At 39.2% G+C, this 14,710-nt stretch overlaps 1 protein-coding gene across 15 annotated transcripts in view; it reads left to right on the top strand.

Moving 5' to 3' along the window:
* sick (sickie) overlaps positions 1-14,710 on the top strand; it is a 1,461,343-nt gene that overhangs the window by 1,403,984 nt on the left and 42,649 nt on the right. For 13 of the 15 annotated variants that reach the window (XM_081752883.1, XM_081752888.1, XM_081752884.1 and 10 more), the window contains 2 exons: positions 6,751-6,834; positions 14,436-14,634. In XM_081752883.1, the coding sequence (XP_081609009.1) occupies positions 6,751-6,834; positions 14,436-14,634 (283 nt within the window). The remainder of the gene's footprint in view (positions 1-6,750; positions 6,835-14,435; positions 14,635-14,710) is intronic. The other 2 variants (XM_081752890.1, XM_081752889.1) reach the window with 1 other exon arrangement.

Raw genomic sequence — 14,710 nt, 5'->3', positions numbered from 1 at the left:
TTTCAGTTACTGAAAAGAAACAATTAGAAATTATACCTACGTTTCTAAATTTAAAAGTTTTCCTACTTTACTGAATTTCTGTCCTGAAGCCAGTTAACAGTTATATAGAAGCTTAGAGTGAGAGAAAATTCTTCTTTTGTTAGCACACTTTTTTTCAAAAGCAGTTCAACATTAACTGCACGACGCCTCGGAATTTCATGGATTTTATCTTCAAGTGGCAGAAAGCATTACCATCAATTCCAGATTTTTTTAAAAGAGGTAAATGTTAGTCAATTCCTCTGCTTATAAACATCAAGCCCTCCCATTCTCGGATTTCTTAAGAAACGACGAGAAACCCCTCCCAAAATATGTTCCTGGACCAGAATTTTCTTCTCAGTGGTAATTCTAATTAGTATATTTTTTAATGACATGTGAAATTTCAGATAAAATTGCAAGGGGGTCCGCAGATCACTTTCCGAATGAAGAAGGGGTCCGAGTTATCGGAAAGTTTGAGAGCCACTGCTCTAGGCCCTTCTTACTGGTCTAGTGACTACACACATATCTTTTGGTACACGAGATCCCGGGTTCGCACACAATAAATTTCAATACCTTCAGGACTTCTGTAAGAATCGCACAGACACTTGCAACAAATAAGCTAAGACCGTGAGCGGATACTCTTGAATTCCATATAACTCGATGCCTTCTCATGGAGTTAAACTCCTGGTAATTTGGTTACGAACATACGAGTGCTCTGTAGAAACGCAAAATATTGGTACCGACTCATCTTTGGTCTAAACCCGAGTTGCTTAAGCTCTGAGCCGCAGACCACAAGTAGTCATCGAAGTTTGTTTTTGTGCTTCTCGTACACTAAACATTGGCTCAGAAAAGATATAAATGGATTGGGTATCAGACACTACAGTTGAATTTTGGGAGGATTGTACAAAATTCCAATAGCTTAAATGTGCATTATTATAAAATATTTATAAAATTAATGGAATTTTAATTTATAAGATTTTTAAAATATAAGTGTACTGGTATATATATTTAAAACATTACAAGATAAACAAAAAAAAAAAAAAAAAAAGCCCTCGAAACGGGCAAGAGTAAGGTGATCGGTACAACGTTCTGACAGAAGTAATTCTCAATTGAAAAAAAAAAAGAAAAAGAAAAAAGTTTCAGAAACCTCAGGTCTAATCATTTCAGAGTCACTTGGCGCGACGTGTAGAGAAACAGTTTCTAGCTCGTCAACTTCCGTGAGCAATTTTCAGGATTTCTGGACAAACTTCCGTTTTCTGTTCAGACATTTCCACTGATCTACGTTATTCTGAAACAGGGGTGTCATTTAGGGGGGGAAGCAGGTAGGGGCAATTGCTCCCTGAATTTTATATAATTATATCAATAGAATAGTAGTAAATGAGTGAAAAACGCGAAATTTTACTTATATCAAGGGGTCTTGCACCCCAAACAAAATCTGAAATGATGCTCCTGATCTGAAACATCATACAGTTCAACAATAAATAAATAAATAAATAAATTTTAAAAAATAAAATTTTCAATGTCCATGTCAAAATGTTTCCATCGCTTTCAACGTTTGTGTACTTGAGCTTGACTTTGATGTGTCTGTAAATTTAGAAGTAGCCTTACGAACTTAGTTTCTACAAAACGTTTAAAAACTCCACATATCTTAGCAACAGTCGTCGTGATTTGGGCAAACAAAAGTTGTCAGGATTCAAAAGTCGTCGACCTCAATCTGTTGTTGAGTAACATTGTCTAATACCTAATACGACACAGACTAAGATTTGATTAGGAAATTTAAGGTTTATGCCACGCACACTATGATATAAATTTTAAACTTTCTGTTCCTAAGGAGATAACTAACATTAGTATAAAATGACCACAGAATGGAGAATGAGTATTGCAAAAGAATACATTGGTTGAAAAAAATATTGCTTGTGGCATGTACTACACACGAAGAAGCTTTCTGTCATCTCTGTAAGGGACTTCCCTCCCCCTCCCAATATATCAACTGATTCCATCTGTAATTCTCGTTGTGCGTCGTGGCATCATTCACAAAATCCGTGACGCGTTGTGTATTTGTGAAGAGTTGAACAACAAGCACCTTGTTAACCTTTGATGGCTGCTTGACTAATGTTCGAGTTCAGAGCACAAAGGAAGCCGCTCAATGGAAATGCAGATGGCGCTGATTGACTTGAGCATCTTCTTCAGGAGATGGCAAAATGCTTCTCACAGATAGGCTTTTCTTCAACTTACTGACGGATAATCGTCCATTTTATATACACGAGTAATTCCTGGTCCTGTACATATGGCTGATTCTCATTAGAAGTCAGCGGTCCAGCGCTCGTCTCTTGCACGAAGGATGTGTGGCTCGATTCTGAATTATGAAAGCTTGCGTTGGACAACATCTTCCATTTTTTTTTTTGTTAGAATTAATCTGCTTCATATTTCATTTTTTTTTTTCAGTTATTACACTTCCAAACTATGTATGCTATGCATCAGGCCCGCAACCAGCCACAGAGGTGTAGGGGGGCCATGAATATGTTAGGGGGGCAAGTCATTAAACTTTCTCTTACCAATAGGTAAATTGTTTTTTTTTTTTGGTATTAATAATAGCATTTTGTGTTAAGGTTTGGATTGGCCAGTCCCCCCTAGCCGCCCCCCCTCTGGTTGCTGGCCGGCTATGCATAAGTGTCGGAAGTCTTATAAAACGGCTTCGACCGATTGTCCGTTTGTTGACAGGTATCAGAGCAAAACAATAAGAGATTGAATAAAGTTTTTTCTGCAGTTGATTCAGCATTCCAAGAATAGGTTTCATCTCCTCTGTTAACTCTATTCAAACCGGAAGTGGTTCATAGTAATCATTTCCCGTTTCAACATTTATCGCCATTCAACGGAAACTAACAGCGAGTAGCGTTTTTTTTTTTTTTTTTTTTTTTGCAAATGATTCAGCGTCTCAGGACTATAACATAATTATCCACTACATTCTGCCAAACCGGAAGTTGTTTAAAATTACTATTACTTCCGGTTTCAATACGAGTCTCAGCGTTTATTACCATATAGAACGAAAATGGTAACACATAGCGAGAAGCGTTTTTTTTTTTTTTTTTCGAACGGTTCAGCGTCTCAAGACATATGGTTTTCCACAATACTCTATCGATACCGGAAGTGGTTCAAACAAACTATACTTCCGGTTTCAATACTGATTTACGACAAATAAACTAGATGCCTTTGCTTTTTTTTTTGTCATAAAGTGATTCGCATTAACTTGTACCGCATAGTGAAGTGGAAAAGCAATTTGAAATTTAATTGGTTAGAGAACTTACTCTCATTACTTTGACGAATGAGAAGTTTTTGAATGACCAGCGGAGGGTTAAAGATCGACATTTAACAATGCCACCAGGGGTTATGTTTTGTCCCATCTCAAAATAAAGGCGAATTTAGGCAACTTGCAGCCTTAGGCAATATATGGCTGATGGGACATCGCCCGCCGTATGCAATTGTGTGTTCACTCATCCGTCAGTTGTAGTGAACCTTGGGTCAACGGTTTAATAGGCGACATCATGCAACGTTTTCTGAGTTGATTTTGAGTTTAACGTCCCGTTCAGCAGCGAGGCTATATGAGACGTGGACCTACTGATTAACGTAGAATCCGAACCACATGTTCTCCTGCCGGGAATCGAACCCGGGTCTCCCACCCCAAAGGCGCGTTCGCTAACCGCTTATCCACGAAGGAGCTCTGAAACGTTTTCTGACCAGTGTTCAGTGTGAAGTCACTTTGACAAAATTTAGACTTATTGTTTTAGAGTAATAATGAAACGTATCAAATTAAACAAAACGTAAAACGTTACATTTAATAATTTAGAAAAAAATAATTATTCCAAATGTTGATGCTTTGTTTTCCTTTTGCGAGCCCTTTGAGTTCTGTGGCCCTAGGCAGTTTTCCTTGTTTGCCTAGTCGGAAATCTGACACTGGGGTTTCATGTTTCAGTGTGAAATGAATATATATATATAAAACTAAGCGAAGTAGCTCAATTGGTAGAGCGTTGGCGTCGCATTCGGGAGGTCGTGGATTCGATTCCCGGTGCCAACCATCCTGACTGGGTTTTTTCAGGGTTTTCCTGTTTTACCGGGCAGATGCTGGGATGGTACCTACTGAAAAAAGCCCTGGCAGATACCTTCTCAAACCCTTTTCATTGTTGTTGTTGTTAGATATCCAGTAGTAATGGTCTTTGAGCTGAATCTGGTGATTCTTAAATAAATAAATAAATATAAAATTTGAAAAACAATTTTTTATTACAATAATAATATTTCAATACAGTGGCAAGTGCCTATTACCAAAAGAAGATTGTAAGTTAGCCTGTGTTGAAGGCACCCCTTGAAGTTTTTTTTTTTTTTTTTTTTTTTTTTAATAATGAAAGAACTAGTATCAGTAGGGTGATGGCTCTGGTTCCAGTTTGAAGCCTCTTGTCTCGTGTCCTCATTGTAGTACTCTAAAATATTACTTTCAGTATTGTGTATTTAAAATACGTAATCTTAATTTATAGTACACTTGAACAGTGGTAGAGGGCGCCAGTTTGGATCTAAAATGAGTTAGGTAAGATACTTTCCTAACCATCAGCATTGATACACTGAAATAAAATGGCCCTTGTGCTGGTTGAATACTTTGTCTATGGCAGAAGTGAAAGTAACCCCCTAGCAAACTGTCCTGGTTTGGAAGACTTACCTCCCATCGAAGTGTCCCGGTTTTAGAACAGAAATGTGCTAACTCTAGGTCTGACTTTTGCCGTGATAAATTCACTGAATTTCGTACAAAGATAAGTTCAAATATAAATATCATAAAATAAGAAGGGTTGGGTCAAATTTGTCCCTGTATGACCTTTATAAAGGTTAAAATGGTATCAAAGCATATTGAACCCATAGTGATACATAGGTGTAGTAGTATGGTCAGATACTTATTTCCGCATGGGCCAACATAGGGCAGAATCGGACGGCAAGCCTCGCGAGGCGGGAAATTTCTAGGATTAGTTCTTTCTTTGATACTCCAGTTATGGAAACTTCAGTAATTTATCATGCACCGCGTATGAATATGCCATGTGATTTTTACATTTGTTTTGCGTAACTTTCTACGTCCAATTTCATTATTCACTTCACTGTCTCAAATTTTATTTTATTGATACTGAGAGGCCAGCATTTTAATGACCCTAGGACGGCAAAAATGTTAAGTGTTGCCCTGAGTTTGGTCATTATCTTGACTGCATAAAACATAACGTAACCATCTTTGTTTATTCGCCTATTGTTTTCTATTGTTTTTTATATTTCTTTGAAATGAATTGAAATTTTTCTATTTTCTTTGAAATGTATTGATTTTTTGTATTTTCTTTGAATTGAAATTTTTCTATTTTCTTTGAAATGAATTGACATTTTTCTATTTTGTTTGAAATGAATTGAAATTTTTTCTATTTTCTTTGAAATAAGTGGAATTTTTAGTTTTTTTTTAAATGAATTGAATTTTTAAACAAATTTTCTTTGAAATGAATTGAAATTTTTCTTGGAATGAATTGGATTTCCCCCCTATTTTCTATGAAATGAATTAAAACTTTAATTCTTTCGTTTTACTGTTTTTTTTTTTTCAATTCTATTTAAATATTTCGTGCTTCTTGACAATTAAACCTTATGATATTACTGTTTTAGCATTAAACTGTAAAATTATTTTGAAAAAGCAACGAATATTTAAATAATTGAGAAAACTCCTAAAATCATAGAATTCCAATTCATCTAATAAAAAAAAATAAAATACCTGTGTGTCTGTCTGTTTGTGTAAGGCCAGGGGATCAGACGAGATGACCGAGAGTTACCAAATTTTAGTCACGGGTACCTTGGTCCAGGCCCCAAACCAACACGAAGGTTTTTTTTTTGTAAAAAAAAAAATCGAAGCAGGGGTTCTCAAAAGGGTCTTTTACCGGGACATGTAAAAATAATCTAAAATGATCGATATTAGTGTCATATCCATAGTTTTCGCGGTCTCTAAGATGAATGGTAATACTCGCACAGTCGTTCATTTCCAAATACAGTCCCCATCGAATGGAAGCCAGTGGCATTTTTTTTTTTTAAATTCGAACCAGGGGGACTAGCAGGCGTTTACCGGGATATATAAAAATAGTAGAAAACGACCGATATTTTTTTCTTTCATTGTTTAGTTTGTTTACATAGATATTTTATCTAACCCATGCGAAGAATGGGTATTTCAGCTAGTTTGAAATAAAACTGAAAAATAATTTGCCATACGATGCAGTCAGCGAGAAAACACAGGTGATGTACGTAGGTACTCAAACCGTTAACTTTCTCAACGAGGATCCTTTAAAAAAATAAATAAAAATAAAAAGCATTTGTTTCGTAATAATTGTATCACATTCACTACCCTACTTGGCATTGATTCCAATGGAACGTCGCCAACACTACTTTCTACCTTACGATTTTTTAAAAAAACAGTTTCGTCTGTTTATCAAACAGGTGACCTAACTAAAAGTAATATAGAAGCCCATGATAACGGCTTCTAAACACAGATTATCTCCCAACACTAATTACAGGTGGCAAAGCGTCGACAGTGCATGTGCTTCTTTTTGTAACTATGAATTAAAGCGGTAGATGTTAAGTAACACTTGAGGTGTGATATGTTTGTATTCAGTGCATGGAAGCAGCTGTTATGACATACATAGCTAATTGTCGGTTGGCATTTTTTTGTTTTTTTTGCAGGCGCACGTTGTATCGGCGTTTGAGCAGTCTCTTTCCAACATGACCCAAAGGCTGCAGCACCTCACGGCCACCGCTGAACGGAAGGTGAGTGACTGAAGCACTGTTTTCTTTAATTTGATTTCGACTGATTACCAATGTGAAAAAGGGAAACCGAATATTAATCTCTGTTAGCCATGTAATTAAAATGGTGGTAAAAGTGTGAATAACGACCTCATCCTCTCCAGTTTTAAAGCTCCATCAATCATAAATATCACTCATACAATGCCTGTCAAGTATTTAGGTTACTTTAATTATTGTATTGGTCGCTGCAATTTCATTCCCATCCGAAGATGGGCGGGTCGCACAAGGTAATGCCTTTTCTGGGGTCATGAGCATTCATTTATTGAAAGTACGATTGGGAGATGAGTGTCAGGATTTATTTATTTATTTGTTGATATATTTATCTCGTTAGACATACAGAAGAAGGTGACCTCAGCATGGTACGTAATAATATACACTATGTGATCAAAAGTATCCGGACACCTGGCTGAAAATGACTTACAAGTTCGTAGCGCCCTCAATCGGTGCTGCTGGAATTCAATATGGTGTTGCCCTCAGGATTTATTTATTTATTTATTTGATATATTTATATCGTTAGACATACGGAAGAAGGTGACCTCAGCATGGTACGTAATATTATACACTATGTGATCAAAAGTATCCAGACACCTGACTGAAAATGACTTACAAGTTCGTGGCGCCCTCAATCGGTACTGTAGGAATTCAATATGGTGTTGCCCCACCCTTAGCCGTGATGACAGCTTCTACTCTTGCATGCATATTTTCAATCAGGTGCTGGAAGGTTTCTTGGGGAATGGCAGTCCATTCTTCACGGAGTGCTGAACTGAGGAGAAGTATCGATGTAGGTCGGTGAGGCCTGGCATGAAGTCAGCGTTCCAAAACATCCCAAAGGTGTCCTATAGGATTCAAGTCAGGACTGTGCAGGCCAGTCCATTACAGGGATGTTATGGTCGTGTAACCACTCCGCCACAGGCCGTGCAGTATGAACAGGTGCTCGATCGTGTTGAAAGATGCAATCGCCATTCCCGAATTGCTCTTCAACAGTGGGAAGCAAAACGGTGCTTGAAACATCAATGTAAGCCTGTGCTGTGAGAGTGCCTCGCAAAACAATAAGGGGTGGAGGCCCCCTCCAAGAAAAACACGACCACACCATAACACCACCACCTCTGAATTTTACTGTTGGCACTACACACGCTGACAGATGACGTTCACCGGGCATTCGCCATACCCATGCCCTACCATCGGATCGTCACATTGTGTACCGTGAATCGTCACTCCACACAACGTTTTTCCACTGTTCAGTCGTCCAATATTTACGCTCCTTACACCAAGTGAGGTTTCGTTGGGCATTTACCTGCGTGATGTGTGGCTTATCAGCAGCCGCTCGACCATAAAATCCAAATTTTCTCACCTCACGCCTAACTGTCATAGTACTTGGAGTGGATCCTGATGCAGTTTGAAATTCCCGTGTGATGATTTGGATAGATGTCAGCCTATTACACTTTACGACCCTCTTCTTCAACTGTCGGCGGTCTCTGTCAGTCAACAGACGAGGTCGGCCTGTACATTTTTGTGCTGTACGTGTTCCTTCACGTTTCCACTTCACTATCACATCAGACACAGTGGATCTAGGTATGTTTAGGAGTGTGGAAATCTCGCGTCCAGACTTCTGACACAAATGACACCCAATCACCTGACCACGTTCGAAGTCTGTGAGTTCCGCGGAGCACCCCATTTTCTCACGATGTCTAATGACTACTGAGGTCGCTGATAATGAGTACCTGGCAGTAGATGGCAGTACAATGCACCTAATATGAAAAACGTATGTATTTGGGGGTGTCCGGATACTTTTGATCACATAGTGTATATGATGAAGTGCAAGTAACAGAACACAATGTATGATGTTAGTTCCGACAATGGTGTTAATCATCAACTCTGGGGCTACTCAGAGCGGGTTTGCATAATTGAAGCCCTTTTTGTTAGAAAACAAAGGAATGCATTCATGAAATCATGTTCAGTGGAAAGCGTCAGTATACAGGGTGTTTCAAAACAAAACCGACAACGTTTGGGAAGTGATTCCTGACACTAAGATAAAACAAAAAAGTATAGGCCAATCTGGGTGCCCAAATGCCTCCTTTCGGAGTTGGAGGCTGCCGAAAACATGAAAAAAAAAAGAACTTTAAAGGTGCATAACTCCTCAACTATGGGACCTACCATAGTCTGTCAAGACTTCATGTGGGAACTAATATGTGCGCTATCCAAAAATCCATGTTTCAGAATCCTAAGCTTCTGACGCAATAGTTTTCATAGAGTAAGTTTGGCTACGGGCATATCATTTGAAGTACACACCAACTACCTCTATAAAAATTGTTCTGGAAGTATCGCAGTATTCTTAAACATGGATATTTGAATAGGGCATATAATAATTTCTAAGTGAAATTTTGACCCGACTACGGTAGGTCCCATAGTATTGCAGCTTTGGATATTTAAAGTTCATTTTTTCATGTTTTCTGCAGCCTATAACTCCGAAAGGAAGCATTTGTGCATCCAGGTTGGTCTATACTTTTTGTCTTATCTTGATGTCAGGAATCACCTCCCAAACGTGGTTGTTGTTTTGAAACACCCTGTATATGACGACAGGGGTTATAGTAAGCGGTGGCCTGATCATGTTCATGGATAACAAGAAGGTGATCTAACGGTGAATATGCGTAACGTGGTGGAGCTGGAGTCTGGTCTAAGAGTTCGTGGAAAATCAGACGAGCGTCTGCTATACGGCGGTAAATGTAACGAGAGCGAAGACTGTACAGATGTGGTTAAGAGTCTTCATCCCGGCGAAATTAAAATACCACTAATTTTACAGTAATTATGTGATATCTTCAAATAGATAAAAGATAATCGAAATGTGGAACAAGAGCGCCGTAGACAATATTATTTTACATGAGAAACCGTTATCACGACTCACTTATCTGCTTTCGATTTCGAGCCATTTTGAAAATCGGCATTTATTTTCGCGTTTCTAAACGGCTGAAAACGGAAAACCACTAGCTGACCTTGATAACGGTATCTCACGCAAACTAATATTATCTAGGGCGCTCTTGTTCCACATTTCAATTATCTTTTGTCCATTTGAAGATATCACATAATTACTGTAAAATTAGCGGTATTTTAATTTCGCCGGGATGAAGACTCATAAACAATGCGTAAAACATGGCGTTCTAGGACTTTTAGTATATCATAAAACTTTTGTGGAGCCTATAATCAGGCAACATGTCCATGCGTAAGAGCAAGACAGAAACTTTATATGTATAAGAATACTTTTTAAAGAATAAGTTTGGTGTTAGTGCCTTTCAAACTGCGTAACAATTTGATCTGACGTCGAATATTACCTTGTAAATTGGAGAGGTGGACGTTCCAAGAGAGACGTTTACCGAAAGTGACACCAAGATACTTCACTATATTTTGAATTGCATAGCTAGTTTAAGTACCATCAAATATCATTAATATAATCAATGTATGTGAGGTGAATGTTTTTCATTACTTTTGAACTAAAATGGTTGAAGATGAGAGATCATTGCATATGGCATCTCTCCTGTTACATTCTTGGGTTATTATATGTATGTGTGTTTGTCATGCCAATGGTAAATGCATTTTGAGATCTGCAACAAGCTTGATAGAGCCTTTCTATTTGAACTGTGCCCCTTACAGAGGCGGATCCAGGGGGCGGCGGCGATCGAGGCAATTGCCCCCCTCCCAGAAGAGGAAACTTTCTTATTTTACAAGGTCTGTATGATAAGTAATGAGACTCGCCGCGCCGCGGCGCGCGTGTCGCTGGAGCGGGTTTGTCGGTGATGGAGGATGTAGGGGGGGGTCCGAGCAAAGCAACGCACCGCGCGTCAGTTGGCTCCGAGCCTTAGTGGAGCGCGGACAAGCCTTGGACAAAGCCCTTGTGAACATTCTTGTCACGGCGGAAAATCAACAAACATGGAGGGTTCCATCGAACAGCGTTATGCGATCAAATTTTGCGTTCGCCTGGGGAAAACGGCTACTCAGACGCTTTCTCTCATCACGGAGGCCTACAAAGAGGAAGCCCTATCCAAAGCCCAGGTGTTTCGTTGGCACAGTGCGTTCCGGAACGGCCGGGAAAGCGTTGAGGATCTGGAGAGGGCTGGACGCCCGACAACAGTGACTACGGACGAAACTGTGGCAAAAGTGAGGGATCTCCTGAACTCAGACCGTCGATTATCGTTGAGATTGATTGCTGATGAACTCGATATGAACCACACAACAGTGCACAAGATTGTGACGGAACAATTGGGAATGAGAAAAATCTGTGCGAAACTGGTGCCGCGAGTGTTGACTGACGAACAAAAGCAACGACGTGTTGATTGTTGTCAGGAACTGTTGAACCTCATGAACAGTGACCCTAACTTTGAAGATGACGTCATAACAGGTGACGAGTCGTGGGTGTTCCAGTACGACCCTGAAACGAAACGTCAAAGCGCGGAGTGGCACACTCCTGCGTCCCCGCGCCCCAAGAAGGCCAGAATGTCGAAGTCAAAGGTGAAAACAATGTTGATTGTTTTTTTTGACAATGTGGGGGTGGTCCACAAGGAGTTTGTACCCCAAGGACAAGCCGTCAACGCCGCCTTCTACAAACAAGTCCTTGAGAGACTGCACAGGAGCGTCAAGCGGAAAAGACCGGCGATCGCTAGCCGGTGGAAGTTGCATCACGACAATGCCCCTGCCCACACCGCCTTCTTAGTGACCTCCTTTTTGACCCGGATTGGGGTGGAAGTCCTTCCACAACCACCCTACAGCCCAGATGTGAGCCCGGCCGACTTCTTCCTCTTCCCGAAGCTGAAGCCACGCTTGAAAGGAACCCGTTTTGCAGACGTCACAGCCATCCAAGCAGCCGTGACCACATTTCTAAAGGACATGCCGGCTGCTGACTTCCAGGGGGGCGTTTGCAGCGTGGAAACATCGATTGCAGAAGTGCATCGACGCAAGAGGAGAGTACTTCGAAAGCTTTTAAGTCCCTGTACAGATCAGATCAATAAAACAATGTTTCCAGACCTGGTCTCATTACTTATCATACAAACCCTGTATATATATAAATAAAACCCATCCCAAAGTTTGGAGCCCTTAAAAGTAGCAATGACAACCTACCGCCCTCCCCAGAAGTCGGTCCTGGATCCGCTCCTGGCCTCTTATAGCGTTGCTGTCGATGTATTTTCCCGTACTTTCCTCGAAAGAGAAGGGACAAGTTACTCTGGCTGTGTATTATAGAGAATCAGATCTAATAGCGTACGAAAATGTTATGCGGAGTTTCGACTTTAGGGTTTCAAAATTTATATTAAAAAATATACAGTGAAACCATAGTACCTGTCAAGTAGGCAAACCAATGTTCTTTATGTCGTCCAGGTTGCATATCATTGAGATACTCCAATTATTTTGTATTATTCTTCTCATACGAGAAACGGGCGTAGTTGTTATATATTTCACCCGTTTCTTTACTTTCTAAAATTTTGAATAAACATTACTCTGCGTGTGCGAAGAACGGGTATTTCATAAATTAATAGTTTAGTAAGAACTTCAACATGAATCATTTAATTTAATGAGAGGAAGAAAGTTTAGTGTGGTAGGCCGTACCTCTTTTTTATTTAGAGAATATTGAACAGTGTTTATGAAGAGAATAAAATACAATGACCTCTGTTCTTAAGAGCCTTACTAAAAATAATACAAAATTTATCATTTTTCTTTTACTTGTTTATTCATAAGTGAAAGGAGATAATGAAATGCAACTTACGACAAATATAGATAACATTATTCTACAACAGGAAATATGACTCTGAAGAATTTTCAGTGTTGCCATCCATAGAAATTACAGTGTTACCAGAATAAAATTTCCCCCAAAATCTAAGTTAAAACAGCGACTATAGGAAGGAACGCATCTGTATTTGATTACGTATAATGACGTTTTGGGATCCTGTGAACTACTTTTTAAATAACAATATTATTTAATTTTAATAACTGTACGTTAAAACTAATTTTGTTTATTACAAACTAAATACAACTATTATTTGAAAAGTTACTTTATATTGGTGTTAATGGAAGAAGATAATTGATTCTTTGACGTTTAGCGTCCGTTCTCAGCACCGAGGCTATACGAGACGTTGACCTGCAGTTTAAGGTGGAATCCGAACCATCATAATGAGTTAATATGCTCTTACACCGGAAATCGACCCCGGTACCCCGTGCACCATAAGTGTTCACGTTAGCCACTGAACCAGCGGGGAGAGCTTGTTTCTCTCGGATATTAAAAAGGTGTGTTGCATATGGAACCTACAATAGTAGTATTTCATGATTACGGTACTTATTCAGATTATAATGAAAGGTGCCATCAAAGGTAGAATTGTCTAAATTTCCGAAACAGACTTTAAAGAATCAATATTTGTAGATCAGTATTTTATCAGGTCTTGTTTTAATATTGTCAAACTAAACTCAGCACATTGAGCAGAGCTATATGATAATATGTATAAAAAAAAAAAAAAAACACACACACACAATCATGTAACAGTTTCAGCACAAGAACTGTGTCTTCATCAGATTTCCACTCCTTCTCTTCATCCAAGAGGAGGAATGGAAGTCTGATGAAGACACAGTTATTTTGTTGAAACTGTTACATGATTGTGTGTTTCATATATATTATCACATAGCCTTGCTGAACGTGTTGTTCTGTTTAGTTTGTACATTAAATGAAAGGAAATGTACTAAATATATTAAATTGACAAAAATAAATGTGAATTATACAGGGTGTCTATCGGTCACGAAAATCACGGAAAAGTCAAGAAATCAGAGAACGGTCATGAAAGTCAAGGAAAAGTCACGAAATTTAGCTTTTGGGTCACGATTTTTTTAAATCTGTACAAATATAAGTACTAACTGGAAAAGTTTGTACTATAGAACGTCAAAAGTCACCACCAAAAATTTCTGTGGTCGGCTTTAGACGCTACCAAATCGCAAGCGAAGCACGCTTCTATCGTATGCATGAAAATTACCGAGCGAAGTAGCTCAAGTGGTAGAGCGTTGGCTTCGCATTCGGGAGGTCGTGGGTTCGAATCCCGCTGCCGACCATCCTGACTGAGGTTTTCCAGGGTTTCCCTCAGTCCTACCAGGAAAATGCCGGGATAGTACCTACTAAACAGGCCCTGGCCGATACCTTCCCAAATCCTTTCCATTGTTGTTGTTGTTGTTGTTGTTAGATATCTAGTGTAAAATGGCCTCTGAGCTGTATCTGGTGAATGTTAAATAAATAAATAAATAAAATTCGGCCTAATTCGCACCTAAATTCTCTCTTGAGGATGTTACGAAATTTTATGTTTTGGTAAAGAAAAGGTTACGAAACAAAATTTCATTTTAGAATAGGATATTAGTAGACACCCTGTTGCACCATCCTATGTTTTCTTAAGTTTCAATACTGTTTGAACCAAAAATGAAAATTTTGGGCTTTCGTTCCATCAGAAGTGACAAAATTAGTAGACTTATCCATACATGTAGATAAAAATGTTAGAACTGTACATTTAGCACGTTCAGCGGAGTAATTGAAACATTTCTTTTTATTTCAGGATTCTGAGCTCTTGGAGTTGCGACAGACGATCGAGCTGTTACGGAAGCAGAGCGTGGAGGCTGGCCTTACCACTGCTCACCTGCAAAGTATGTCTTCAGCCCCTGGTTCAACTCCCGGACCCAGCCCCACACCCCCTCTCCTTGCTCGCAGACACACGATTAACACTAGTAAAGATTTTGCTAGTGTAGCCCTAACTGGTGAGGAAAAGTTAACAGTTAATCCCAGCAGAGAGGAGAATGAATGCCTGTAGCTCTCTTTCTGTCGTTCGCTTGA

The sequence above is a fragment of the Thermobia domestica genome, chromosome 3, assembly GCF_964235325.1.
Source record: "Thermobia domestica chromosome 3, izTheDome1.hap1.1, whole genome shotgun sequence".
Classification (NCBI taxonomy): Eukaryota; Metazoa; Arthropoda; class Insecta; order Zygentoma; family Lepismatidae; genus Thermobia; species Thermobia domestica.
Note: the sequence above shows the minus strand (reverse complement) of the source record. Positions and strands in the feature narration are given on the sequence as shown.